Genomic DNA, 26,773 nt, shown 5'->3' with positions numbered 1-26,773 from the left:
CAGCCACGTGTTAAAATTGCCGGCAGCAGATCCGGAGGAAGGGAATTTACAGTGGACGGATCCCCGCTTCCGGAGAATTGAGAGGCGACGTCAGCAGAAGGAAGGGAGGGGCAGGCCTGGATAAGTGCTGAGTCATGGAGCCACACCCCATGGCCTATATAAAAGACCAGCTTGAGTCAAGCAAAGTCTCATCTGGTTTGCTGAAGTCACACCTTGGATTCCTGCCTGCCTGAGAAATCTGAAAGGAATTTGGCAAAGCTGCAGAGGCTTCATGGCCACACTGGATACAGACTTCCCAGACCCGGTCGTCAGAGTGCGAGTGGGACACGACAGCTTAACTTTGCATCCTTGATAGTAATCTTATTTCAGATTGATGAGAGATGTGATTCCTCTGCCATCTCTGAAGTTTTTCTCTTGGACCACAAAGGGGTACGAAGAGAAACCAATCATTTGTAGCCCTGTTTTTTTTTTTCTCTTCAAAAACTATTCTGATCTTTTACCGTTGTCTATTTTTTGAGCTGTTCTGGGATCAAAGTTTAAGTATTTCTGAAGTTCAGGAGTCCAGCTCTTGATATCATTTTCACTGTATCTCCCTTTCCAACGTAGGTGGCTCCAGGGATTTTTCAATTGGAGGAAGCGAAGACCCTGAAAAAGAGACAACACAAAACATGACTTTATAATACATTTCTTTTTGAGAATAAAGAGAATAAGTTAAATGTCATTAATTTTATTAATCATGGATTACAATAGATGTACCTTGTTTCTCTATCTGCTGTTTAATTCCTAAATGACCTGGTAAAATCAGATTTTTAATAGCATTATATTGCAATATCTGAAATAAGCCACTCTTGTATTTGAAAGAATTCAACTACCACAGATGAAAAGGGCCACGGAGAAGTCACGTGAGGGATATGGAGAGGACACATGATATCACAAAAAGCAGGAGTGATGTTTTTAAGATTTTTCTTTTTATGTTCAGGTTTTTTTAAGGACATTCAATATATCAAAACAATTTGAGCTTTATTTTATTTCTAAGAAGTACTGAAAATCTATGAAGTTTCCTCACCAAATTTCAAGGATAAGACGGGAAAGAGGGCTCCAATGGCTTCAAAGAAAGAACTAAGCAGGAGTGAAATGCTACCGGATCGGACTGGATTGGGCGAGTAGGTAGTGGAGATTGGTTCTGGTTCACCGATCTGGTAGCAATCGCTGGCTGGCCACGCCTCCGAACCAGTCCACGGCCCGCAGTCCATCCTTCGCAAGCTGGATACCGGAACACCGGGAAGGCAGCTCGCCACCTGCTCGCCCTTAGAGGCCCCAGAGCCACCACCTGCCCCAACCAGGTCAGGGAATGCAACATTCCCCGACTCCGGCCTTTCCCCGGAGCCGCCGCCTGCTCTTCCTTTGCCACTTGCTGCCCGCTTGCCACCTGTTCCCCCTTCGCCTTTGGTCAGGGCCCAGGGATACCCACAGAACAGGTAGTAAAAAATTTTAGATTTCACCCCTGGAACTAAGGGTTCATCTCTGCTATTGACTTGTTTACTTCTCTAATATTATTCCATTATTTTAAGCATTTTAATCTCACTTGGGACCAAAAAGATGAATTGGACAGATTTTTCAAAGTTTTTCTTCTCCTCAGTTTTTGAGTAATAGTACAAGAGATCAGATTAAAAAAAAAAAAAGCAAACCATGTCAAATTAAGAATAGGTCCAAAGGTTCTTATTTCAGAGTTACCTTGTATTCTCTAATATCCAAAACGGCATAGGCATGGGTTGGTACTAAACCCCAGTGTTCCCCTTCTTCGTCAGTCATCACTCCTGTAGCTGTTGTAATAAGCACATCCCCCTTGTGAAATCTGGCCAAGAACAAAAAGTTTACTTCAGACTTGGCTGCTAATGTTTCCCCATGCAATGTTTGCCTATTTAGTTTTCTAAAGGAAAAAAAAACCCCCACATATAGTATTTTGGAAAATATAACTACATGTTGGTAGAAATGATGTTCAAGAAAATTCTAGGAAATAATGGAGCAAATTTCAACCTCTGGGTGGTGGCCCAATTCCCCTCTTCCCCCCGGCCAGGCTGTCAAGCAACAAATATTGGGAACTACTGCATTATGTCAATCCATGGCAGCTGAATCCTGGAATATTAAACATAACACATTTTTATCTTCACACTTGGAATTGGATTCTTTGATCCTGTTTATAATTCTGCCTCACATTGTCCCATATATCTTACTTTCAGGACTACATCTCTGGGTCTTGGCCCCCATATATCTCCCCAAAATGGGGAACCACCAGCTGCTTTTCTTAAATAAAATCAGTCAGGCCAGTTCTAGTGGAACAACATAGTCATGAAGATAACTTGAGAGTCAAGATATAAACATGTTTAAAGTTAACACCAGTCACACCAACTACATGTAGAAGTCAAGAGAAAACCAATTCAAGGACTTGTACAAGTGCGGGTAAATACAGGTATAATATACTCCACCGAATAACTGCAAGGTAATATGTGGGGTATTGAATTTTAGGTCAAGTGAACGGTGATGGAGCCATGAGCCATTGCAGCCAGGTTTTCTCATTTGAGGTTGGGCCATAAATAGCACATTACATGCAGCTTGACAAAGAGTCCCTTGGCCATGGCTTCCATTTTCAGATTCAACAGGAGCCACAAGTTCAGGAGGATTTCTGAGTTGCATTAGCAAGTATTTATGCACAGTCAGTTTCATTCTTCAACCATTTACTCTCTAGGCACTGCTTCTCTTGGAAGCTGTGCAAAAATCAGGGTCCACTATGGATTTAAAAAAACAACCCTTGAATTTTTACAACACTGTGACAACATTTTTGGAAATAAGCAAAAATTACCTTTGGTAAAGCATTCTGAAGGAACTATCCTTGTTAAATGTTTGATTGTCTGAGTGCATGGCAATCCTCTCAGGTATCCAACCAGTCAAAGCATGAAGATCAATATTCTGTCATCATCAACAAAAAATGCATAATCCAGATTAATGAAATCATACTTCCAGGAAAGTACAGTTTCGATAACCATACATTTCAATAATAATTCCACAGCTATGTAAAATTCATTTTTTTCCAAAGCAGGCATATAAGGAAGACAGAATAGTAATCTTGCATTTTGTAATAGTTTTCAAGTAAGAACTGTATTACGTGAGTCAGTTCTTTTTTTCTTCTTTGTTGGATGGCAAATACAATGGTTCTTTAATAAAAAAATTACATTTAAAATGTGATTGTAATAAGGCCAAAAGGATTTCATCACACACACACACATGTGCACACACACAAATACACACATACCCTCAGAAGGAAATGAAATTTGTTTCTAGAATTTTATTTTAAAGCTCAGTATTAGCTTTCAAGAAAATTTCTCATATTTACAGAGGGCACTGAAATACTGATGCCAATTCCAAATATGGTTAATTCCAAGATACATTATTTGCCATACTGAAAAAAGAAAGAAACCATAATACATATTGTTCACAGGTTTCAAATAGAAGAAAGTATTGTCACTACTCTGTGTACATTGAAGCATACTTTCAATGTTCAATCTTTCTCAACAAACTGTTTTGGACTACAATATTTTTATACTACAATTTTTTGTACTTTGTTTCTAATTTTACAATTTTAATTACAGCTTTGTAACTTGCTTTTAATTTTAATTTTTAAATACAATTTTTGTAGTTTTTGCACTACATTCTTTTTGAAATGCAGTTTTATCATCCTTAACCTTGTTGACAGTTACCCCCCAAAATACTTGGAGGCCAATGTAGTGAAAAAAACTGAACTAGATTAAAAGGAAAATTATCTCCTAAAAGACCTTTGCCAGCCTACTTTTTCTAACATCTTGCCAAGAATCATATAACACTCACCGAATTTGAACCTGGAAAATCATAACCTCCCATGACTTTCATGTAAGCTTTTTCTATCAACGATACCCAGAGCTCATTTTTGTTGTTTGAATAGGAGCAGAGAAGTTCTCCACTGTGATCTACTGGTAACAAATCATCAATGACCACCTGCTCAAAACAGATGGAACAAGATCAAACAATATGCAATGCAAAGCTGCAACCATTAATCTTTCAGTAAAATGTTTGATGAAATTATTACAAAAGGAAGGTTTGCAGAAGCAAGCTACACGACTGTCAAAAACCCAGTGGATGATGGGATAGAGGGCTTGTAAGGTAAAGGTAAAGGTTCCCCTCGCATATATGTGCTAGTCGTTCGCAACTCTAGGGGGTGGTGCTCATCTCAGTTTGTAAGCCGAAGAGCCAGCACTGTCTAATGATAATTCTGTGGTCATATGGCCGGCATGACTAAATGCCAAAGGCACATGGAACACTGTTACCTTCCCACCAAGGTGGTCCCTATTTTTCTACTTGCATTTTCTACTTGTTTGGGCAAATAACGGGAGCTCACTCCATTATGTGGCGCTAGGAATTTGAACCGCCGAGCTGCCACCTTTCTGATCAACAAGCTCAGTGTCTTAGCCACTGAGCCACCGCATCCCCTTCAGGGCTTGTAGAACTTGTTAAAAGTTTAAATCTCTACCTTTCTAGGAACACCATTGATGTGCAGCTTGACCATGTATTTTCCACATGGATTATATTCTGGTTCTCCTTTTTTATTCTGTGGGTAAATGATGCTATGTTGACAAAAAAAATGTAAACAAAATTAGACTACATTCTGTATACATTTATATTATATATAAATACATCATTTAAGCCAGCGGTCCCAACCTTTTCAGCTTAGCAGCCCGACAGGGAGAAGAGGGATGGCTTCATGTGAGACAGGAATATGCATGAGCAGCTCTACTGTGCAAGTAATGCACACATACGTTGCTTGCAGAAATGGAGTTTCACACGAGTGCCAGTACCCATTGCTTGCAAAATGGTGCTGTGCACGTGAGTACGAGTGCCAGCCACTCATGCAAGTGGAAGTGTGTGATTGCACACAATGGGCCACAATCAGGAGGGTGGGGTCCCTGATTTTAGCTCTATATCATTAACCAAAAATTCAGACAGAAATTAGGCTAGAAGATATTACAACTGATAATACTGTATGAAAAAGTAAAATGAAGCATAAAGATAGCACTTACCAGAAGAACTTAATAGCAAATATAGATTATTATTGCTTTTCACTTTTATGGGAAAATTTACTTTTGGTGTATTTTTCTTAACAAAATGATAGCATCACCCAATTAAACAACTTAAAAATTAAACAAGGATTATAAATTATAGTGGATTTATCCTGAAGTGTTTTACATTTAGAATTCAAATATTGCCACTGATATGCAGGAACTTAACCTTTAACTGGGAAGGTCAAACTGTATTTCTTTGAGGGCTGATCAGCATTGTAGTTCTCTGTGGGCTAGCTGGGTGGGGAGATGGGATGGATGCCTCCTACAGCACCCTGCTGGCCAAAACAGGGCATGGGTAACCATCCCTGTTTCAACCTGGATGGCCTCCTGCAGCACTCTGCAGCCATAATGGGGCACAGGGGGGCTGCATGCGCCCCCCCATGCCCCATTTTGGCTGCCAGAGGCACCGCAGGCCGGTCTTTTGCTATTTCCAGGCTGCCCCCATGGGCCAGATTTAAGCACCCCGTGGGCCAGATCCTTGAATTTGACACCCCTGCATTAAACCTTATAACCAGACCAGTGTTTCTCAGTCTTAGGAATTTTAAGATGGATGGACTTCATTCCCCCAGCTAGGGCATTCTATTTTTGAATGATTTGTCTCTTTCCTTTATCGCATGACCAGCAATAAATATACTCAATAAATGAAAAGGCAATTTGACAAATTATGTTGAAACTATCATCTAAAATCAAAGGTATCAATTTCTAAAGTAAAAATTTAAATCAGAATAAAGTGTATCCCAAGTTAAGTGCTACTGGCAACAAATAAAATTATTAAAGAAAACTGCATGTCACAAAAAAGTGTACCTTGTAATCAATTTCTTGATTATCAACTTGTAATCAACTGCAATAAAATTATTAAAGAAAACTGCATGTCACAAAAAAGTGTACCTTGTAATCAATTTCTTGTTATATCTTCTCTCATAAGCTGCACTGATAGCAAGTGAAGCAACAAAGGAACAATCTGATACAATTGTCTAAGAAGCAAACACAACAAACAAATACAAACAGAATTCAAGAATTTAGTTCTTACAGTTCAGCATAATAATGGAGACAACTTTGATCCAACTCAAGTATTTTTATTTCCTTAGTTGAGTTAGAAACCTGTCAATTCTCTGTATTCTCAGTGTGTTTTAATGATAACTCTTGTTCTCTTTCCCTCTTCTCCCTCCTTGTCACAAAACAAGTGGTTTTAATGGGTGTGAAACTGCAAATGGAATGGTAGTTGTACTCTTGGACAATATTCCAAGAACCTATTAACACAGGATGATGATAAGACTAGAGAAGAAATACTGAGTCTGTAGGGCTTGCAAAAAGAGAGAAGTGACTGAGTAAGGCAACATCCAATCTTTTTTTTCCAGTAAAAACAAATATAGGTGAAGTTACAGGTATACCTTATCTAGTGACTGCCCTGCTTAGTGACTGTTCAAAGTTGCAATGATGCTGGAAAAGTAACATTACCACTGGTCCTTCAATTTATGACCATTGCAATGTCTCCATAGTCATGTGATTGAGATTCAGTGCTTTGCAACCAGCATTTATTTATGGTTGCTACAGTCTCCTATCATCATGTGATTACTATCTGTGCATTTCACAGCTGGCTTTTGAAAGCAGAATTAATGGAAAAGCAGCAGTAAAATCACAAGTTAATGGTCACATGTTGTCTAACTTAAAAACCATGTTGATTAGAGATGAAGTTGTAAATCCCAATTGTAATTGTTAAACTTTCACAAAACTGTAAGTATACAATATATACTAGAAAGGAAGTTTGCAGGCGACAGATAAAAAGAGAAACAAAAAAAATCAGGCTTACCTGTTTAATGCTGAAGCTTGACACAGTATAGATCATAGTGGGATTATTTGTTATATCGTTTGGTCGCACCCAACGAGAAAACATAGCCTTTTGCTTAGGAGACAAGGGCAATGGGCCACATTTATCTCTGAAATCAAAACTACTTGGTAAGTATACTATCCTTAGCAAACATCATTTCATCAAATATTATTATTCAGGATAAATTTTTTAAAAAATGAAATCTAAGCATTTTCAGTGCATACAACCAGCAACTACGTTTTTTTGGTTTTCCTCTTAGCTTCCTAGTTCTTAATAAAAGTAATTTAATTCCTATTCTGAATTAGAGCCCATGACATTTCAGTCAAACTAGTCTCTTTATTATAGAACATTCCTTATTTTCATTCTGATTTGTATTTTTTATTTGAACATATGTCCTCTAACTCACCCTGGTTCTATTAAGACACAAGCTATTCCCTCATTGGCTAAAATCTACATCATACTAAACCAGGGGTCCTCAAACTTTTTAAACAGGGGCCAACTTATGATCCTTCAGACTGTTGGGGCCCCGGACCGGCTGGGTGGGTGTGGCTAGGTGGTCATGTGACTGGGTGGTCATGGCTAGGTGGTCATGTGTTAGTGGTCATGGCCAATTTAGGAGTCCATTAAACAATATACACAAATTAAACTTTAAATTATTTTGCTACTGGGAGTTTCATTTGTTTTTGTTTGCATGTTGCTCTTTTGATGGACTTTTGATACTTTTTTCAGCCTCTGCAACCTCCGTTTGAGAAGCTGGGCGGGGCTACATTCGGATTATAAGATGCACCCAGATTTTCACCCTCTTTTTTGGGGGGAAAGGTGCATCTTATACTCTGACAAATATGGTACCCCAAATAATAGTTGTAAATTATATTTTTTAATTACCAAGATTCTGCTCACCCTTTCTGTAAATTAAATATCTCCCCAAAGACTATCTGCTAACACTTGTTTACATGTTGCGCTAAATTACTGAATAAGCCATAGTAGCTTTATTCACACATCATAGCAGACCATAAGTCATGGTTTACAAACCATAAGGGTAGGGTTTATCCACTGCACTAGACTATAATGTGTTAGTTAGTCTTGGTTTAGCCCAGGGGTCCTCAAACTACAGCCTGTGGGCCAGATACGCCCCTCCGAATCCATTAATTCGGCCCACGAGGACCACGAGTATCAGAAACAGAGCTTCAGAAAAAAAGCCCCAAACGGAGCGTAGAAAAACCACCAAATGGAGCTTAGAAAAACAACAATCCAGAGCTTAGGAAAAAAAAACCAAACGGAGCTTAGAAAAAAAGCCCGAAATGGAGCTTCAGAAAAACGTCCCGATATGTCATGTGACGATGCTGTGATGATGTGAGTTTGACACCCCTGCTCTAAATGGTGAGCAGTGAAAAAAGTATTTGATGAGTACAAAGATAAACTTACGAGAAAGGTATTGGAAAAGCAAAACGTTCTCTCAGGTCAACACTCATGAAAGGGACATATTCAATCCCATTTATTTTTGATGTCTTCCTAAATACAAAGGACAAGATTTAGAAAAACAGATCTGTTCAAATTCTACTTCTTTCTCTTCATGCCAACCATTTAATGTGGATTTGTTCTGCCTTCCTGCTATGAGACTTGAATTAAACATATAGGTCTTCAGTATAATTTTTCTTCAGTTTGCATTGAAAGTTTTGTTTACAGAGCAAGCTATTGTTTTAAAAGTATTCCAATATTCCATCTTTCAAAGTGACAGAGCAATGGAGATATATGATAGAATAATTAAAACTATATGATGATCACTTTGAAAGCTTAAAAACTGTGTTTAAATAAATTTCCGGCTGAGAAGACCCTAGATCCCTTTGCTTATGGCAAGTGCTGCTATTAAACAATTTCTATGGTTAAATCCAAGTATTTTTCTTGATGTTACTACAAGATGGTTGCTATGGTCTTTTTCCAGAAAGTTTTTTCAACTTCCAAATCTAAGAGACCTAGAATTCCACATACAGGTTGTCCTCAAGTTACAAATGTAACATTCGTAACCTGAGAATTCGTGGGAGTGAATTTCATACCTTGAACGGGATCACTCCCTCCTTTCGCTCATGCATTCGCTAATCAAATGCATGGCTTGTTAAGTGCATGTGAAGTATTTCAGGGTGGGGAAGGCCATGTGGGGGCTAGTGATGGAACAGGTCACCTGCTTAAGACCACCCAGGACTCCCCAACCCAATGAAATAACTCATGCTCCCCACAATTGCTTCCCCTCCCACCCAATCTCCCGCACTGGGTCACTTACCATGTGAAGCTCTAGCAAGCTGTCTCTCTCCAGCATCTCAGCCATGTTTGCCAGATCAACTAGATCTAGTCTTTCCCATGCTATTACTTCCTATCATACAATGAGTACCAACTCCTCAAATCTCCATGAACTCTATTCTAAATATCTGCAGCCTATCACATCTGAAAGGGAGCAGCTTGAAGAAAGTTGATTCAATTATTTGTTATGCAATATTATAACCATCTCCAAAAAAAAGTGGAAGCATCTAGCTGAACTTATTTAATGAAAAAAGTTAAGATGGACAATCTGGGAATTTCCAGGCAAATGGTCAGATTAGGCCAGGGGTCCCCAACCTATGGGCTATGACCCATTACCAGGCCGCGGTCTGTTGACCACTGGAATGTGGCCCCGTTTGTGTCATTCTCATGCTCCGCATGTGCACATGCATGAGTTAAGGTGCCTGCAAACCCCCCACATCCTCCCAGCTGCCAACCCAGAAAGGTTGGGGAACTCTGGATCAGACAATGGATAAAAGCACCCAGAAGGTGGCAGCAATAAACTTCTCTACTAAGATAGGAAAAATATATGGATGTGTCTATGTAAATTATCCAGAGCTAAGCTTGGCATGAAGGAAGTTTCAGACCAGAATATTAGCAACAGTTTTTTTCTTTCATTTGCTTCCTGAAGAAAATGTGTTTAACTTCCTGATATTTTGAATACACTCATCAATAAGTAAGTCTGCATGCTGATTTTAAGACTTATGAAATAGCAAATTTAGTTTATATAGACAATCTGCTGCATTTATCTCTAGGATAGTATTTTTCAGCATGAAAATCTACATTCATTTATTTAAAAGTTAGCCTATTCAATAAACTAGGCTGTAGCCTAGATTAGAAACTACATCTATATATATAAAAGCCAAATACCACTCACTCATCACAAAATCTCCAGAACGATAAAGCCTACAAACTTGAAATTTGGCATGTATGTTCCTCTTGGCTTCTAGGTGCTGGCTAAGAAAGGATTTTTGAAATGACCATCAGATCATTAGTATTTCAGATACAGTATTATATTCACATGCTCTGATGCTAAGGAGTTAAACGTTTTACTCCCACTCCCCACCTGACAAGAACTGCCAACTGCCTTATGTTAACATGCTCTGATGCTACCCCTTCACTAAACCGGGTGTGGGTGTGGCCAGCGCGTGACTCATCCAGCCTATGGGCTGGGACATTCTATTCCCCCTCCCCCTCTGTTCCAACTGCCAGCTGCCTTATATTAATTAACACACTCTGATGCTACAGAGTTACACATTCTACATTAAGTTTCAGGCTTTAAGTGTCAATTTATCATGCCCGATAACATAGTTTCATAGCGAAGCACGGGTGTCCAGCTAGTTTTATATAAACATGTTGCAGAATGTATTTTTCTTCTCTTACCTGAGCACTTGGATCTCCTCCACAGTATATCGCTGACCTTGAGGTTCACTAGCATGAACAGGTCTGATGGACTGTGGCTTATCATTCAAGGAAAAATCAGGTCCCAATGGGAAAAAAGTTCTCAGTGGCTGATTTTGCTTCACTGAAGCTGGCTTGTCTTTCTGAGATGCCTTTGAATCTTTTAGTGCTTCAGCTCTACAATCAAGTTAAAAGAAATGGCAATTGTGATACTAGCAAAAAGAAAGGTTCATTCTTAAACCTTTGCTTTTATATGCTTCCCTACAGACATAAAAACCACAAGGGTCAAACAAAACTGTGGATTTTGCTTTCACCAACTAAACTGATGAGTAGCTGGGAATTAAGTTCAATGCAATTATTTCAAGTTACTTTACACAAAACCTAAATCATATGTATATGAGCTAGGATAACATATATTATTTTTGATTTAATAATTATGCCAAGCCTTGTTTTTTACCAATATTGAACAAACCAGAATGAAAAAGTATTCAGCATTATTTTCAAACAGTTAAAATGTTTTCTGGTATACCTCAGACATTTTTTATGCCATAGTTCTGGATCGCAATCTGGATCATGAGTATAGAAACCTAAGGCTCTCCAGACATTGCAGAACAAATACGATAGGGTTCCTACCAAGTCAACGGTAAATTGCTTAAAACTGGAAAAAGATACATTTAGAGTGATCCTGCTTTATATTTTATTATATTTATAATCCTGCTTTATAATTTTATTTTGTATATTAAAATAGCAGAGAAATTAATTAGTTTTAGGCTGAAAAATAAAAGTGCAGTGATGGTTGTAAATACATTTGAAACTTTTTAGTTATTTAGTTGTTGAAACCTGTCTCTCCTCTGTTTGAACTTATAATGTTATAAGCTCAATGTTATAAGCTATGAAATAATGAAACTATCACATAATACACATGTATAAAATTCCAAGAAGTTTACCTGTCCAATGCCTGCCGAGCTAGTTGCTTCAGTTTGGTTTGAAGTACTGTTTCTGATGTTTCACTAGACTGGGGTAAAAAATAAGAAGGAAAATGGTCTATTAAATTATCTATAAAATAAATCAGCTCAGTAATTTTTTTTCCCATTTACTACACAACTGTTTATAGAAAATGGAGACGGTATAATCATATCAGGCTATTATTAGCACCTTCCGTCACCAATACATAAACTAAAATTGCTCAGATACAACTAATTAGAAGCTAATGTTGCACAGTGAATAAAAACTAGATCCATTACCATGTTTCTCCAAAAAGGAGGTCAGGTCTTATTTTCTTTTACGCCTCCAAAAAACAGCTAGGCCCTCTTTTTGGAGGGTTTTAATTATTGACTCACTTCACGGCGGTGGCACTGACAGCCCCACCCAGCAGGAGCCCACTGCTGGTCCACTTCTTCTGCGGCCACTTGCTGCCACTCGCAAGCATCACCTCGGCCTCCATTTTGCCTTCAGATCCCTTTTGGCAGGCATCTGAAGGCGAAATGGAGACCGGGGTGATGCGTGCGAGTGGTGGCAAGTGGCCGCAGAAGAAACTGCCGCAGAAGAAGGCAAGGCAGGGGTTGGGGTGTGCGAGGCCTGGTAAGTAGGGCAGCTCTACCCCTCATCCCCACCATAGCTTATTTTTTACCTGTGTGCCTTGTCCCTGCACCCTGGGGTGGGCGGGATCTTAATTAGGGCTAATTTTGTGGGTGGGGCTTAATTTGATCACATGCTCTCAAAAGCGTGATAGGGCTTCTTTTCAAGGTGGGTCATCTTTTTGGAGAAACATGGTATTTTCTACATTTATGGTTTGGTATTCTGAGATGCTGTTGAGACTTTTGCTCATAGTCACTTCACAATGGTTTCATCCAGTGGTGTGTTGTTACCGGTTCGCCTCGGATTGGGCAAACTGGTAGCGGTGGCAGCAGGAAGCTCTGCCCACCTGCTCACTTTGCACATGCGCAGAAGTGTTGCATGCCCACGAGCAAACCGATAGCAATGGGTTTTGAAACCCATCATTAGTTTTGTCTGCTTACCCACAACCCAATTTGTGATTCACAAAGCATGCTATACCATAATTACTGTACCTATGCTGCAAAGATATAACAGGTTAAATGAAAATATACCTGGCTAGTTGTCATACAAATATCTCTATCATGGGTCCTTGGTGCTTTCTGAGCTTGGCTGTTTTCTTGCAGACATTACTCAAATTAGCACTGATGCTAACACCGAGAATAATACACTTTGGATAATGAAATGTCGACCAGAAAACAACCAATCTTATAGAGCACCAAGGAGCTTAATTTCAATCCTGGGCTACAAATATTCTCCTTTATTGGAAACATCACTACTGTAATCAATCCAACCATCTAAGTAAACATAATTCTCAATTAGAACGGAACAATTATGTGTTCTTTCAATCCTTGAACATATAATTATTGTAGACGTGTAGAAGGAAAAATATTTCATCTGTAGTAAGTCTAGCTTTAATTAATTAACAAAGCATATCTATTGATGCTAATGCCAGCAGTTAAAACAGAGAGATTTCAAGAATTTAAGGAAATAAAGCAAAACTAAATTCAATTTTACTCAAAATATCAAGGATCTTTCAAGAAGGGGAAGAAGAAGAGGACAAGAGAGAGGGAAAGGAGAGGAGTCATACTTGGTGGAGTTACATCATGATTGTGAGCTCTTCCTCTAAGATGTTTTGCCTATAATACTCACTAAAACAGTATAAAAAAATGGTACCTGCAACATCCAAAGTATTAACACTGGACTGAGTTTGCAAATCAAATGAATGCAGCTGTGCTGTGCTTTCCCCAAATCTAGCCAACTATTCTCCATAACATTTTGGAGGACTCTATTGACTCATCTCACGGCAGTGACACTGACAGTCCCACCCAGCAGTAGCTTGCAGGGAAAAGAGCTGTTTAGGATTTATAGATATGAATGCTCCTATGTACTCTGAAGCTTCTTTTTTGCTTCAGACATGAAACGGTTAAGTTATTGTGAGTAGGTTTTTACAAATTCAAATTCAGTCCAGGGTTGTGTTTTAATTTATCTGATCACCAGTTTCACTGATATCACTGGAGCAAATTTATTATAACCATAGACAAGTTTTACTGATTTTAACAACTCCTGAAACATTTTTTTTTGCCCTTAATATTTACTGTATTTTTCAGACTATAAAGCATACTTTTTTGTCTCTCAAAAGGGGGTGAAAATGTCTGTGTGCCTTATAGACCGAATATTGCCAAAGCCCCACCCACTCATCAGTCATTTTTTGCCCGCCAGATGCCCCATTTTCAGGCCCATTTTGGGGGCTTTTTTCAGCCTGGGTTTTTTTTTTTTTTGGCCTGTTTTTGAGGCTTTTTTCAGGCAGTTTTTTAGGAAAAAAATGGGCAGAAAAAAGCCTTGAAAACAGGCCAAAGAAAAGCCCCCCCCAAAGCCAAAAAAGTCTCAAAAACAGGCCGAAAAAAGGCTCGAAAATGGGCTGAAAAAAGCCTAAAAAATGGACTGAAAAAAGGCTGGAAAAGGCCCTAAAAAGGCCCCAAAATGGGGTGTGCAGAGGACAAAAACTTTTTTTTCCTCGTCTAAATTTATGTGCATCTTATAGTCAGGTGTGTCTTAAGTCCAAAAAATACAGTAACTTAATGGATAAAGAATAGAAATCAGAGATATTCTCCATTAGGGAAATGGGAGCTCACAAATTCTAAAAATGTCTGTTCCTATTTCAGTAACAGTATTTTAACTTATTTGTTGGAAAAAAGTACCTAAAATTGTTCTAGATTGTTCTTTTAATATGAAAAATGTAAAATTAACATTGTGATGAGAAGGGCAGCAAACAATTTAGTAAACAAATAAACAAAAATAAAATAAAAAATAATAAATCTGAAATAAAGGCTCAGGACAATTAATTCTCAACAGTATTCCAAATCACAAAAACCTTCCTGAATAGAAACATAGGTACCACTTTTTTATCCACGGGTGAAGGGTATGTGCATACATCATATTTTCTGCTATAAAAATTATAAGCTAATTCAAAGAGCTAACCAAAACACTGGTTGGTTATTTATCTTATTGAAATTTCTCTCCATAAAAATAAAGAGATTTGCTTTATTGCTTTCCTTAGTCTTTCTTGTTGGCGCTAACCAGGTATAGTATATTCAAGTTTCTAAAACAATCAAGAAAATATGGATGTATGTGCACATCTGCTTGAAAGTCACCTGAATAAAGGGAAGAATTTCTTACCATAACATAAATCCACCAAGTTAAGTGGTAGGTTAACGTACTGTTTTCAGACAGAGCTCCACCGCTTCTGTGTACAGCTCTATGGCTTCCTCATTGTTGCCTTTTTCATCTTCATCAAAAGCTTGGGTAACCAGGAAATGGGCACGCTCCAAGTCCAGCTGCTGCTTTGATTTCAAGGGATCAACTCTCTGCAATTGAACTAAATTAGGGAGAAAATTATTATCTCACCTTATTTAGTAACTGATGAACTTTTCTTATTAGAGATGGATATACATTTTACTAATAATAGCTAAGTAATTAAATAAAAATATTCATTAGCAAATCAGGGGTTTACACATGAAAACTGTTACTGGTATGTATTTATGGTAAACCATATGCAAGAACAATTTAACAAATTCTCTCAAAAACTGAGAGTTTGGACAACAAAATACAATGGAAGAAACTTCAAAAGGACTAACCACTCAGTTTAAGAGAAATAATGGCATATTTTTGCTCTTAAAAGGAATTAGATACTGAGCTGAATAAATGTATTGGTAAAGTGGCCATCACATTTTCCAGACTTCCAAAGAGAGTATGGCTTAATAAGAAGCTGACGGAACATACGAAGATCCAGGTCTATAGAACCTGAGTCCTGAGCACACTCTTGTACTGCAGTGAGTGTTGGACCCTTTATGCACGGCAGGAGAGAAAGTTGAACACCTTCCATATGCACTGTCTCCGATGTATTTTTGGCATCACCTGGTAGGAAAAAGTTCTAAATAGCGCAGTCTTGGAACGTGCTGGAATTTCTAGCATGTATACACTACTGAAACATCGACATCTACGCTGGCTTGGGCATGTCGTGAGAATGGCTGATGGTCGGCTTCCAAAAGATTTCCTGTATGGAGAATTAATGCAGGGAATGCACCTCAGAGGGAGACCACAGCTGCGCTATAAGGATATCTGCAATAGGGACCTAAAGGCCCTGGAAGTGGACATTAACAACTGGGAAACCCTGAGCTCTGATCGTTCAGCTTGGAGGCTAAAGACGCAGCATGGCCTTCTCCAATTCGAAGAGACATTTCTTCAGCAGGCTGAGACAAAGATGCAGTCCCGGAACCAGCGAAATCTGGGGGCTGGGCAGGGGACAGAATGTATCTGCCCTCAGTGTGGAAGGGATTGCCACTCTCAAATTGGCCTTTTTAGTCACACTAGATGATGTTTCCAGAGCCTTTTGAGACTGAAGGATGCCAATAGACAAAAGGAATTAAGACATTTCATACATTACAAAATTCCTTTATCTCCAGAAAAGAAAAAATGGGACCCCTCTCTGTAAATTTTGTAAGTCCATGAAAAGTATTCACTTCCCGTATGAAGAGATGTTCTGGATTTGGGAAACAATACTGTATTAGACTGCTGTGTAACATGGTAGTGAAAACAAAAAGTATTTTTATTATTACCTGCAGTATATAAAGCTTGAACTCTTTCTAAATATTCACTTATTTTCCCTGGAATATTTTCTAAGGTTGATCCTGCCATTGCAGCATAAATCAAGGCTTGTGCAGCTTCCTGAGGAAAGAAAACATATCCCAAATATGAAATTTTCTAATACCAGTGGCTTTAATGATATCAGTATAAATAGATGTGGCAAGTGATTTTCAAAGGACTCATTTTAGAGTTTTGCAAAGGATTCCCAAAATTTGTAAGCTTATACACAACTACTTTTCTAGTTATGGATAAAACTAAAGTTTTGGTTTTTTAAAAAATGAGAATTCAGGGTAGTTAGGTAAATGATATCAGCAAGAGCATGGCCAAAATGTTCATTTTTTAAAAAAACGAAGTTATAAAGGCCACAGTAGATTGTTTAAACTTTAAAGCTTCATTTGAGCCTCTTTAAATATCTAAAAGCAGAGTTTAGATATGCCCTTAAGATGGGACAGTCATCTTAATGAGGTTGCAGCCTCATTAAAGAAGCTATCAGTTAGGCTTAAAAAGGCATGAACCCAAACAGGATGCCAATGCATTAAGATATGTTGGGCTGATTTATCTTGTAGTAAAAGGTATGTGCTTGTGCTCACTCAGGGTCAAAGTACTGAAAATAATTCTTAAAACACATATCTGATTGTCTAGTAGATAAGTGGTTTGGGATATTCCCAAATTTAAATCCTTGGGGAGAAGCCAAAGAGACATATGGATATGATCTTAAGATATTTTAAAAAGTTTGGTTATAATTTATGAACACACAAAATATCCATGCTTTTTAAAATAAAGTGAGATTTTTCCTGCAAATAATTAGTGTCATGGCACAACATATAATTTTACATACTGTTGTTGCTCTCTAGCCCCATCTAATGGCCAGAGAGACAACTATGCCCTAACTATATTGTTTGAAGCTTTCTCTACCCATTTACCCATCAGCCTGGATTCTCAAACCAAGTGCATGCTGGGAAGCCAGGCTCCATTTCCTTTAGCATTTGGAGAAGGCAGAAGCACAAAGAAGCAGCCATCTTAATCTGTAGACAAACCCACATCCCACACACAGAGCATTGCTGGTAAGATTCAAACTGCTTGTATTTATTAATTGTTATGTTCAGCAGTAACTTAATACTGTCTATCTTATATTTGATTCTCCTTGTATGTATCCCTATTTTCTTCAGTTTCACCATATCCTGTTCTCTCAATAAAGTATTCAGATCTATGCACACAGTCAGTTTTATTGAAGAATAGGTGGGTTTAGCTGCATGTCAAGCTGCACGTAGACTAATGTGTAGTAGGGACAGAACAGTAAAACAGTGGCTACCCAGCAAGTGGGATCCAGGGTAAAGACTATATAGAGGCCTGCTATTATGCCAACACAGCTGCTGTATGTGTAGTATTTTCCCAAAAATAAGACTAGGTCCCATTTTCTTTTGACCCCCAAAAAAACGGCTAGGGCTTCTTTTCGGGAGGGTCTTATTTCCCCCCCATGTACCTGTATGAGGCAGGGAATGAATGGCCCTTTGCGCCAGCTTCCCAAAGGGTCGCAGCAGGCCATCCCACCATCCATGAAACAGCTGCTTTGCGGGTGCCGCTCAGGCTGCAGCCTCCAGCAAGCATGGCTGCTTTTGCAGCCACAAAGTGACAGGAGGCCAAGTGATGCACCTCATGCGTCACTTGACCTCCTCGTTGCTTGCTGTGCAGACAACATGAGTTGAGGAGGTGAGGCCAGAGTGGGGGAAAGGAGGGGAACATGCCCCATGCGCCCCACACCCTTACCTAATAGTTGCACCTCCCATCCATCCAAAACAGCCTTGCAGCGGCCACTCCAGCAACCCTGCCCACTGGGGCACTTTTTCTGCAGCTGCAAAGAATGGGAGGCTGAGCAACCCTGCCCCAAGTACTGCCTGAACTAACATTTGCACAAGCCATCCACAATTGTTTAAACAGTGTTTATTTTGTACCAACCCACATGGCCCGGCGCAGCAAAGAAGAGCTGCCTTTTCTTTGCAAAAAAGGCCCCTCATTGCAGGAGGTTTGGGATTCTGTGCTCTTGGCTGGGATATTTGCAACCTCCTCTTTCCAAATGTCCCACTGAAACAAAAGTGACATATGCCCGTTTTCCATCCAAATGCTAATGGCAACATTGCCAAAGTATACATGGTCAACATTCAGTACAGAGAGAGCACATCATCGCCAGCTCTCTGAGGTTGGATTGGATCAAAACTCTTTCTCTCTCTCACATACACACACATACCTACACCCCCCCACACACACAGAGGTCCCTCACACATCCCCACCCCCTTCAAAGCAGCCACATCCCTTCACTAACCTGCTTTCCAACTCTATTCTTTACTACAATAAAAAAATCTCGTAATTCAGACCTTCCAACTTCTCATGAAAAATAAATCTCACGAAGTTAGAAGGTCTCAAATATTTTTTAACCGTAGTCCCATAGACTTCTTGCCCTGCACACAAAGTGGAGAATGGAGTGGAAAGCAGATTAGTGAAGGGATGCTGCTGCCTTTAGGGAGAAGAGGGACCTCTGTGTGTGTGTGTGAGAGAGAGAGAGAGGGGAGGGAGGGGGAGAGAAAGAGACAGGGTGTCCTGTGATCCCAAATAAAGAACCATTGGTAGGAAAATGGGGGGGGGGGCGTGGATTTTCCTGTGCAATTCTGCATAGGGAAGGAGGTTTGCTCCTAAGCTATGACAGAGCGCTGCACTGGAAGGCTTCCACACGTAATACCGGTATTGAATTGCACATCTTGCTCCAGTGAGAGAGGTGTAGGGAGGGGGCTCGGCAGCCATGGAAGAGACCTGGTTGGGTCCGGAGGGGGGGGTTCCCCTCGTTGAGCTGTGCCCTCCAGGTTTCCGAGCATTTCATCAGCCGAGGGCCCAAGGTAGGGGTGGGGTGGTGGTGGTTGTCATTAAGGAAGATCTAGAACCGAGGGAGGCCACTGTTCCTCAGATTGCCGGTTGTGAATCCCTCTATGTGAGGTGGGGCCATAGGAATCAGTTGGGCTTGTTGATCGCGTACCTGGCTCCTTGCTGCGTGACCACAGCCCTGCCCGAGCTGTTGGAGGTACTTGTGTCTGTGGCGGTTGAGACCCCCAGACTCATAGTCATGGGGGATTTCAACTTGCCATCGGCTGGCTTGCTATTGACTGCAGCTCGGGAGTTCCAGGCTTCCATGAGGGCCTTGGACCTGATTCGGGTAAATGATGGCCCCACGCACATGGGGGGAGGCACACTGGACATGATTTATATCTCTGGTCAGTGGTTAAATGATCTGGAATTAGATGATTTAGTAACAGAACCGATGTCATGGTCCGATCATTTTCTCCTTCGACTAGACTTCCGAACCGCCATCCACCATCGCAGGGAGACGGAACCTATACGGTGGTTCCGTCCCAGGCGCCTGATGGACCCTGAGAGGTTCCTGACGGAGCTTGGGCCATTCCCTGAGGATCTGGCCCACGGCACAACTGAGGAACTAGTTGCGGCCTGGGAGCGGGCCGCGGCTGGGGCCTTGGACCGTGTCGTGCCTTTGCGACCTCTGACCCGGCGTAGATCTCGTTTGGCCCCTTGGTTCTCCGAGGGGCTGAGGGAGATGAAACGCCGGAGAAGACGTCTAGAGAGCACCTGGAGGTCCAGCCATTCCGAAGCTGATCGGACACTAGTTAGGTCCTATTCTAGGACCTACCTAGTGGCAATGAGGGAGGCGAGGCGTTCATATGCCTCCACTCTCATTGCGTCGGCAGATAACCGCCCGGCCGCCCTGTTTCGGGTGACCCGCTCCCTCCTTCATCAGGAGGTGCGGGATGACCCGTTGCAGGGACGTGCTGAGGAGTTTAGTGGTTATCTATACAATAAAATCGCTCAGCTCCGGGATGGTCTGGACCGAAATTGGGATGATCCAAGCGAGGGAGAGGAGACACGTCTTGTTGAGTCCATTTGGGATGAGTTTGACCCTGTGGCTCCCGAGGACGTGGACAGGTTGTTGGGGAGGCTTCACGCCATTACATGTTTACTGGACCCGTGTCCTTCCTGGTTGGTACTGGCCACTCAGGAGGTGACACGAGGCTGGCTCCAGGAGATTATCAACGCTTCTTTGTTGGAAGGGGTTTTCCCTGCCACCTTGAAAGAGGCGGTGGTGAGACCCCTCCTCAAGAAGCCCTCCCTGGACCCAGCTATTTTGGGTAATTATCGTCCAGTCCCCAACCTTCGCTTTGTTGCGAAGGTTGTAGAGAGTGCTGTGGCGCGACAGCTACCCCAATACCTGGATGAAGCCGTCTATCTAGACCCGTTCCAGTCCGGCTTCCGACCCAGGTACAGCACGGAGACAGCTTTGGTCGCATTGGTGGATGATCTCTGGAGGGCCAGGGACAGGGGTTATTCCTCTGCCCTGGTCCTATTAGATCTCTCAGCGGCTTTTGATACCATCGACCATGGTGTCCTGCTGCGCCGGTTGGGGGGATTGGGAGTGGGAGGCACCGTGTATCGGTGGTTCTCCTCCTATCTCTCTGACTGGTCACAGACGGTGTTGACAGGGGGGCAGAGGTCGACCGCGAGGGACCTCACTTGTGGGGTGCCGCAGGGGTCGATTCTCTCGCCCCTTCTGTTCAACATCTATATGAAGCCGTTGGGGGAGATCATCAGTGGCTTTGGGGTGAGATACCAGCTGTACGCTGACGACACCCAGCTGTACTTCTCCACCCCAGGCCACCCCAATGAAGCTGTTGAAGTGCTGTCCCGGTGTGTGGAAGCCGACGGGTCTGGATGGGGAGAAACAGGCTCAAGCTTAATCCTCCAAGACGGAGTGGCTGTGGATGCCGGCACCCGATTCAGTCAGCTGCAGCCGCGCTGACTGTTGGAGGCGAGTTATTGGCCCCAAAGGATAGGGTGCGCAACTTAGGTGTCCTCCTGGATGAACGGCTGTCGCTTGAAGATCATTTGACGGCCGTCTCCAGGGGGCCTTCCACCAGGTTCGCCTGGTTCGCAGTTGCGCCTTCCTTGATCGGGACGCCTTGTGCACGGTCACTCATGCGCTCGTTACCTCTCGCTTGGATTATTGTAATGCTCTCACATGGGCTTCCTTGAAGTGCACTCGGAGGCTTCAGTTAGTCCAGAATGCAGCTGCGCTGGTGATAGAAGGAGCTCCGCGTAGCTCCCATATAACACCGCCTCCCGCGCAGACTGCACTGGCTACCTGTGGCCTTTCGAGTGCACTTTAAGGTGTTGGTTACTACCTTTAAAGCGCTCCATGGCTTAGGGCCTGGGTACTTACGGGACCGCCTGCTGTTACCACATGCCTCCCACCGTCCCATACGTTCTCACAGAGAGGGACTTCTCAGGGTGCCGTCCGCCAAGCAATGTCGGCTGGCGGCCCCCAGGGGAAGGTCCTTCTCTGTGGGGGCTCCCACACTCTGGAACGAACTTCCCCCGGGTTTACGCCAAATACCTGACCTTCGGACATTCCGTCGCGAACTGAAGACACATCTTTTTATTCGCGCGGGGCTGGCTTAAATTGATTTTAACAAATTTTTAAATTCTTAGTAATTAATTTTAAATGGGGTTTTTTAGCTTATTATATATTTTACTTCTCAGGCCAATTTCAAAATAAGTTTTTTAACTGCATTTTAAATTTGTATATTGTACCGTCTGTTTTATTCTTGCCTGTACACCGCCCTGAGTCCTTCGGGAGAAGGGCGGTATAGAAATCAAATAAATAAATAAATAAATAAATAAAATAAGATGGGGTTTCGGGGTGCAAAGGAAGAGGGGGTGATCTTCCAATCCCTCCTGCTGCAGGGCCGCCATGGAGCTCATGCAGGGCAGCGTGACTATTGGCGAAGAGGCCTGGCAGGCTGGTGGTTGGGGAGGAGCTCCAGAGATCTGGCCCAAGTTGCCTGGCCCTCACTGTCTCAGCTGATCCATGGGCCACAATTAAGGGGCTGAACCTCCATGAGATGACCAGAGAAGAGAAGGGCTGCCTCCTGTGCTGACCACGCCCAGCCTTTCACTAGGGCTTATTTTTTGGAGTAGGGCTTATAATTAGGCTCTCCCCTCAAAAAACAGGTTGGGCTTATTTTGGGGGTAGGTTGTATTTTCGGGAAAACATGGTAGACAGTCAAGCACCACTGGAAGATACCATGTCACAGAGCCGGATGTCTTCACAAAAGACAAGCTCTCAAGTCTAATTCATCCAAATGATTATCAGCATGTGATGCATTGGCCATTGCCAGCGCAAAGGCTGAAATAGCAAAAGCACAAGCAGCCTTTGCTCAGCAAGAAATAGAAATAAAAAAAGAGAAAGCCCTGTTAGAGACAAGAGTGGATAACCATAGAGAAAGAAGTCGCAGCTGCTACAGCGAAAGTCAAAGCCTTAGAGTGGTATATTCTGATGACGAATGGAGTTACACAGCAATGTGCTTAAGCCAGAAGCTGAATCCCAAGATCTGCAATGCACCTCAGAGTACATCTATCAGCATTCCAGGCCAAGCAGTAACCCCTTCCTCGATAGGGAAGACAACCTTCAAGAAACAAGCTAAGTGGTACTTAGCACCACTACAGGCTAACGACAAGCCCCAAGCCTACAAACAAGAAAGCTTCAAGCAAAGTTGCACCTGTGATAGCAGACCCCTCACACCCAAGGTACTTAATCCTGCAATTTATCCCACAGGATCAGACTTCATGCCAGAGCTGCATAAAAAAGACTAGCTGGGAGGAGGCGTGGCCAGTGTCGCAACGGAATGGACACAAACCCCGAGAGCTCCGGGGTGGGTGCCGAATATCCCCTCGATATGGGGGTCCGGTCTGGACCATAGCTGCCCTGCAGGGGCAGCGAAGAATGAGGGAACTGCTGGAGCGGACAGGGAAGTTGCAAATTCCCTGTAGCTCTGGCTTTTTTCCCTCGACCCAGGGAACTGCAGCCATCACCAGCTGCTTGAAGTCAGGACGGCCATAAGAACGGGCAGGAGGATAAAGCATAAGTACTGAACAAGATATTGAAGCTGGGTGAGTTAGTACCAGCTCATGAAGAGGCGCAATTTTGCAAACAAGCATTTAAAGAAAAATTGAGAAATAGCGGCTAATTTAAACAGGAAATGAAAATGGAAGGAAATAATTAATGATACCTAAAACCTGACAAAAACTGGCTTGGAATCTAAGTCTAGAGCCCTATCGGAATAGAGAAAACAGAGAAAAATATGACTTTTAATTAAAATTGACTCTGGAGAATTTTGGAGGCTTTTATCGATTATTTAAAGATTATAAGCAAGAAGAAAAAAGAGAGAGGAATTAACTAAGATTTTAAAAAGGGATTTTAATTGAGCATTTCCCAGTTCCTCTATCCTTTATAAATTTGGATTTAAAGGATTATAATGAAACTATTTAAACAGGACTGAAAAGAGGCAACAAATTGAAACAAAGAGAAAAAAGGTGCGGCTAAAAAATGGATACTTTGTTAATTGTGCCTTGTAACTGTAGACTAAAGACTGACACCTTATTACTATTATTATTATTATTATTATTATTATTATTATTATTATTATTATTATTATTATTATTATTATTATTATTATTAATTTGATTTTTATACCGCCCTTCTCCCGAAACACTCAGGGCGGTTTACAGCCAACATAAAAACAAGTTTATAAATAGAATTAAAAACATTTTTAAAAATCTTATTCAATTTGGCTAACCCCATTTAAAACTATAATAAAGAAATGATAAAAAGCCTCAATTAAAAACCGTAGTATATTAGGCCATCCCTGCGCGGTAAAAAAGAAAGGTCTTGAGTTCACGGCGGAAGGTCCGGAGGTTGGGGAGTAATCGTAACCCCAGAGGAAGCTCATTCCAGAGGGTAGGTGCTCGCACAGAGAAGTGTCGTGTCCCACTCCTCCGCTGACGGCTGGGTCAGGGAAATCCGAATCAGGCTTGCCTCTGCAGCTCTGCCCAAAGTCCTAGCAAAGTCCTCAGAGCAGGCAGGAGACCAGTAAGTGACTTCAGCAAGATAAGTTCGACTTTTGCCTGACTCAGAGACTGCCAGAAAGCAGATCCTTTATATAGGCCATGGGGTGTGGCTCCATGACTCAGCACTCATTAAGGCCTGCCCCTCCCTTCATTCTGTTGCCTCCGCCTATCCAATCTTCTGATGCGAGGGTCACTCCAATCAGCAGTTGGTAATAAACCCTCCTCAGGCTCACATGCTGTGGAGGAGGGGGAGGGGTCTAGCTGCTCCGTTTGCCTGGGCATGGAGTCAGGGCTGGGGCCGGGAGGTGCTCCTTCTTCTGCAGTTTGTCTGGGCATGGAGCCAGGACTGGGGCCGGGAGGCATACATTCCTCCGTGTTCGGGAGCAGATAAGAAGGCCCCGGCTGCTCTGAGGGCGGGCAAGACACAACAGAGAAGGCTCTCCCCCTGGGGGTCGCCAGCCAACATTGTTTGGCTGACGGCACCCTGAGGAGACCCTCCCTGTGTGAGCACACAGGTCGGTGGGAGGCTATCGGTCGCAGCAGGCGGTCCCGTAAATAGGCCGTAAATAGCCCGGTCCTATGCCTATACCTACAGTCACTTCAGGCAGAAGAAGAAATACAAAAGGGAAATGTCTTTGTGATTCCAGGACAATTTCAAAGGAGAATTTCAGCAACTAGATGGATGACCTTTAAGACTCATAACATCAAAGAATAAAACAGAAAACAATGGACAATAAGAAGTATACAATTGTCATTTAAGCAAGAAATATAATAAATGATTACAGAACTGGAATATTAAAGAAATGAGCTGCATGCAGCAATGATAGAAAAGAATATAAAAAGCATGATATAATAATGTAAAACTAAAATTTATGTTAAAGATTAGAGGATTATAAAAATGTTGAGAAGAGGAGGAATAGGGTTACAAGAAATCAAGTAAGTTAAGAAAATATGCAGTTTTAGTTTTAAGCATATGCAGTTTTAAGCATATGTCATGAAATTGAAATAATTTGAGATAAAACTTCCAATAGAATTTTTTTTAAATTTGCATTTATATCCTGCCCTTCTCCGAAGACTCAGGGCGTCTTACACTATGTCAAGCAATAGTCTTCATCCATTTGTATATTATATACAAAGTCAACTTATTGCCCCCAACAATCTGGGTCCTCATTTTACCTACCTTATAAAGGATGGAAGGCTGAGCCAACCTTTGAATATAACTATGGAATTATGTGAGAAATGGGATATGTTTGCTCCTTTTCATTTTGCTCTTTTTATCTTGTTTATTATTTTAAACTATATTCTTATTTGGAATGGGATTATGAAATAATAAGTGATGGGAATTTTGAAATTAAGGTGAGATTTAATGTAGGAGAGATTTTTATAGAGATTACCTTTTTTTTGTTTTTTTTGTTACTGGTCTGTCTTTGATAACATTAGGTATAAGTATGGCTATATTTTGTTTAATGAAGAAGGGAGGGGCAAGAAAGGGGGCAAAAATGTGGGAACTAGATTTGATTAAATACCATTCAGGATAAAGGGGTGGAACAGATGTTTTGATAGAAATGTGCAAATAATAACATTTTAAAAGGGGAAGGGAAAAATATTGCATAAACAATGCAATGAGGGGGTGAAATTTGAAAAGTGTTTAATTATCTACCTGACTGATATCTTGTTCAAAAGATTTGTATGTGGTTTTTCAAAAAAAAAAAGACTAGCTAAAACTGGAGATTCCTAAAAGGTATGACTACTCAACACCTTTTCACCACAGCAATACACAATTGACTAATCAAGCCACCATGGAGCTTGCCAAATTCCTTGCACAACATGAGTAGTCATACAAGGATTTGAAAAGTTTATGATCGTCCTGAAAGCTATAGAGCCATGATGGTGAACCTATGACATGCATGCCAGAGGTGGCATGCAGCGCCCTCTCTGTGGGCACACGAGCCATCGCCCCAATTCAGTTTTGCCGTGCATGTGCATGTGCCTCCCACCAACCAACTGGTTGTCAGGTGTCTGCCGCACATGCGCAACATGCATGGCCGCGCATGCATACACAGGGTGCATGCACAGGTGCCACACATACATGGTGCATGTACAGAGGCCACACACACATTGTATTTTGGGGGTTCACGCGTGCGCGCTTTGGGCACTCAATCCGGAAAAGGTTAGCCATCACTGCTATAGAGTTTGGCAATCTTCCTTCCAAAATGAGACTTGTTTCTGTGAGGAGATAAATCTAGATCTAATAATTAAATGGCTTGTAATTGAATCTGCTGAGCATGCAAAGCGAATCAGGATAATAAATATAAACTACCTGAAACAGGCCTTAAAACAATATGGGAGAAACTTGATGAGTGCTATGGCTCAGCAGAAACAGTGAAGAATGCACTGTTCAAAATATTTGATAGGTTTG

General features: G+C 41.5%; 1 protein-coding gene across 5 annotated transcripts in view; it reads right to left on the bottom strand.

Moving 5' to 3' along the window:
- CAPN7 (calpain 7) overlaps nucleotides 1-26,773 on the bottom strand; it is a 111,661-nt gene that overhangs the window by 77,335 nt on the left and 7,553 nt on the right. For 4 of the 5 annotated variants that reach the window (XM_058180018.1, XM_058180016.1, XM_058180017.1 and 1 more), the window contains exons 2-13: nucleotides 16,365-16,473; nucleotides 14,967-15,124; nucleotides 11,640-11,707; nucleotides 10,675-10,869; nucleotides 8,404-8,490; nucleotides 6,961-7,087; nucleotides 6,039-6,124; nucleotides 4,562-4,655; nucleotides 3,883-4,029; nucleotides 2,861-2,967; nucleotides 1,735-1,855; nucleotides 501-645 (exon numbers count right to left, since the gene is read on the bottom strand). In XM_058180018.1, coding sequence (XP_058036001.1) covers nucleotides 501-645; nucleotides 1,735-1,855; nucleotides 2,861-2,967; nucleotides 3,883-4,029; nucleotides 4,562-4,655; nucleotides 6,039-6,124; nucleotides 6,961-7,087; nucleotides 8,404-8,490; nucleotides 10,675-10,869; nucleotides 11,640-11,707; nucleotides 14,967-15,124; nucleotides 16,365-16,473 — 1,444 coding nt within the window. Of the gene's footprint in view, nucleotides 1-500; nucleotides 646-1,734; nucleotides 1,856-2,860; nucleotides 2,968-3,882; nucleotides 4,030-4,561; nucleotides 4,656-6,038; nucleotides 6,125-6,960; nucleotides 7,088-8,403; nucleotides 8,491-10,674; nucleotides 10,870-11,639; nucleotides 11,708-14,925; nucleotides 15,125-16,364; nucleotides 16,474-26,773 lie in introns of those variants that run through there. The other variant, XM_058180020.1, reaches the window with a different exon arrangement.

Source organism: Ahaetulla prasina, chromosome 4, assembly GCF_028640845.1.
Source record: "Ahaetulla prasina isolate Xishuangbanna chromosome 4, ASM2864084v1, whole genome shotgun sequence".
In the NCBI taxonomy this organism is placed as follows: Eukaryota; Metazoa; Chordata; class Lepidosauria; order Squamata; family Colubridae; genus Ahaetulla; species Ahaetulla prasina.
Note: the sequence above shows the minus strand (reverse complement) of the source record. Positions and strands in the feature narration are given on the sequence as shown.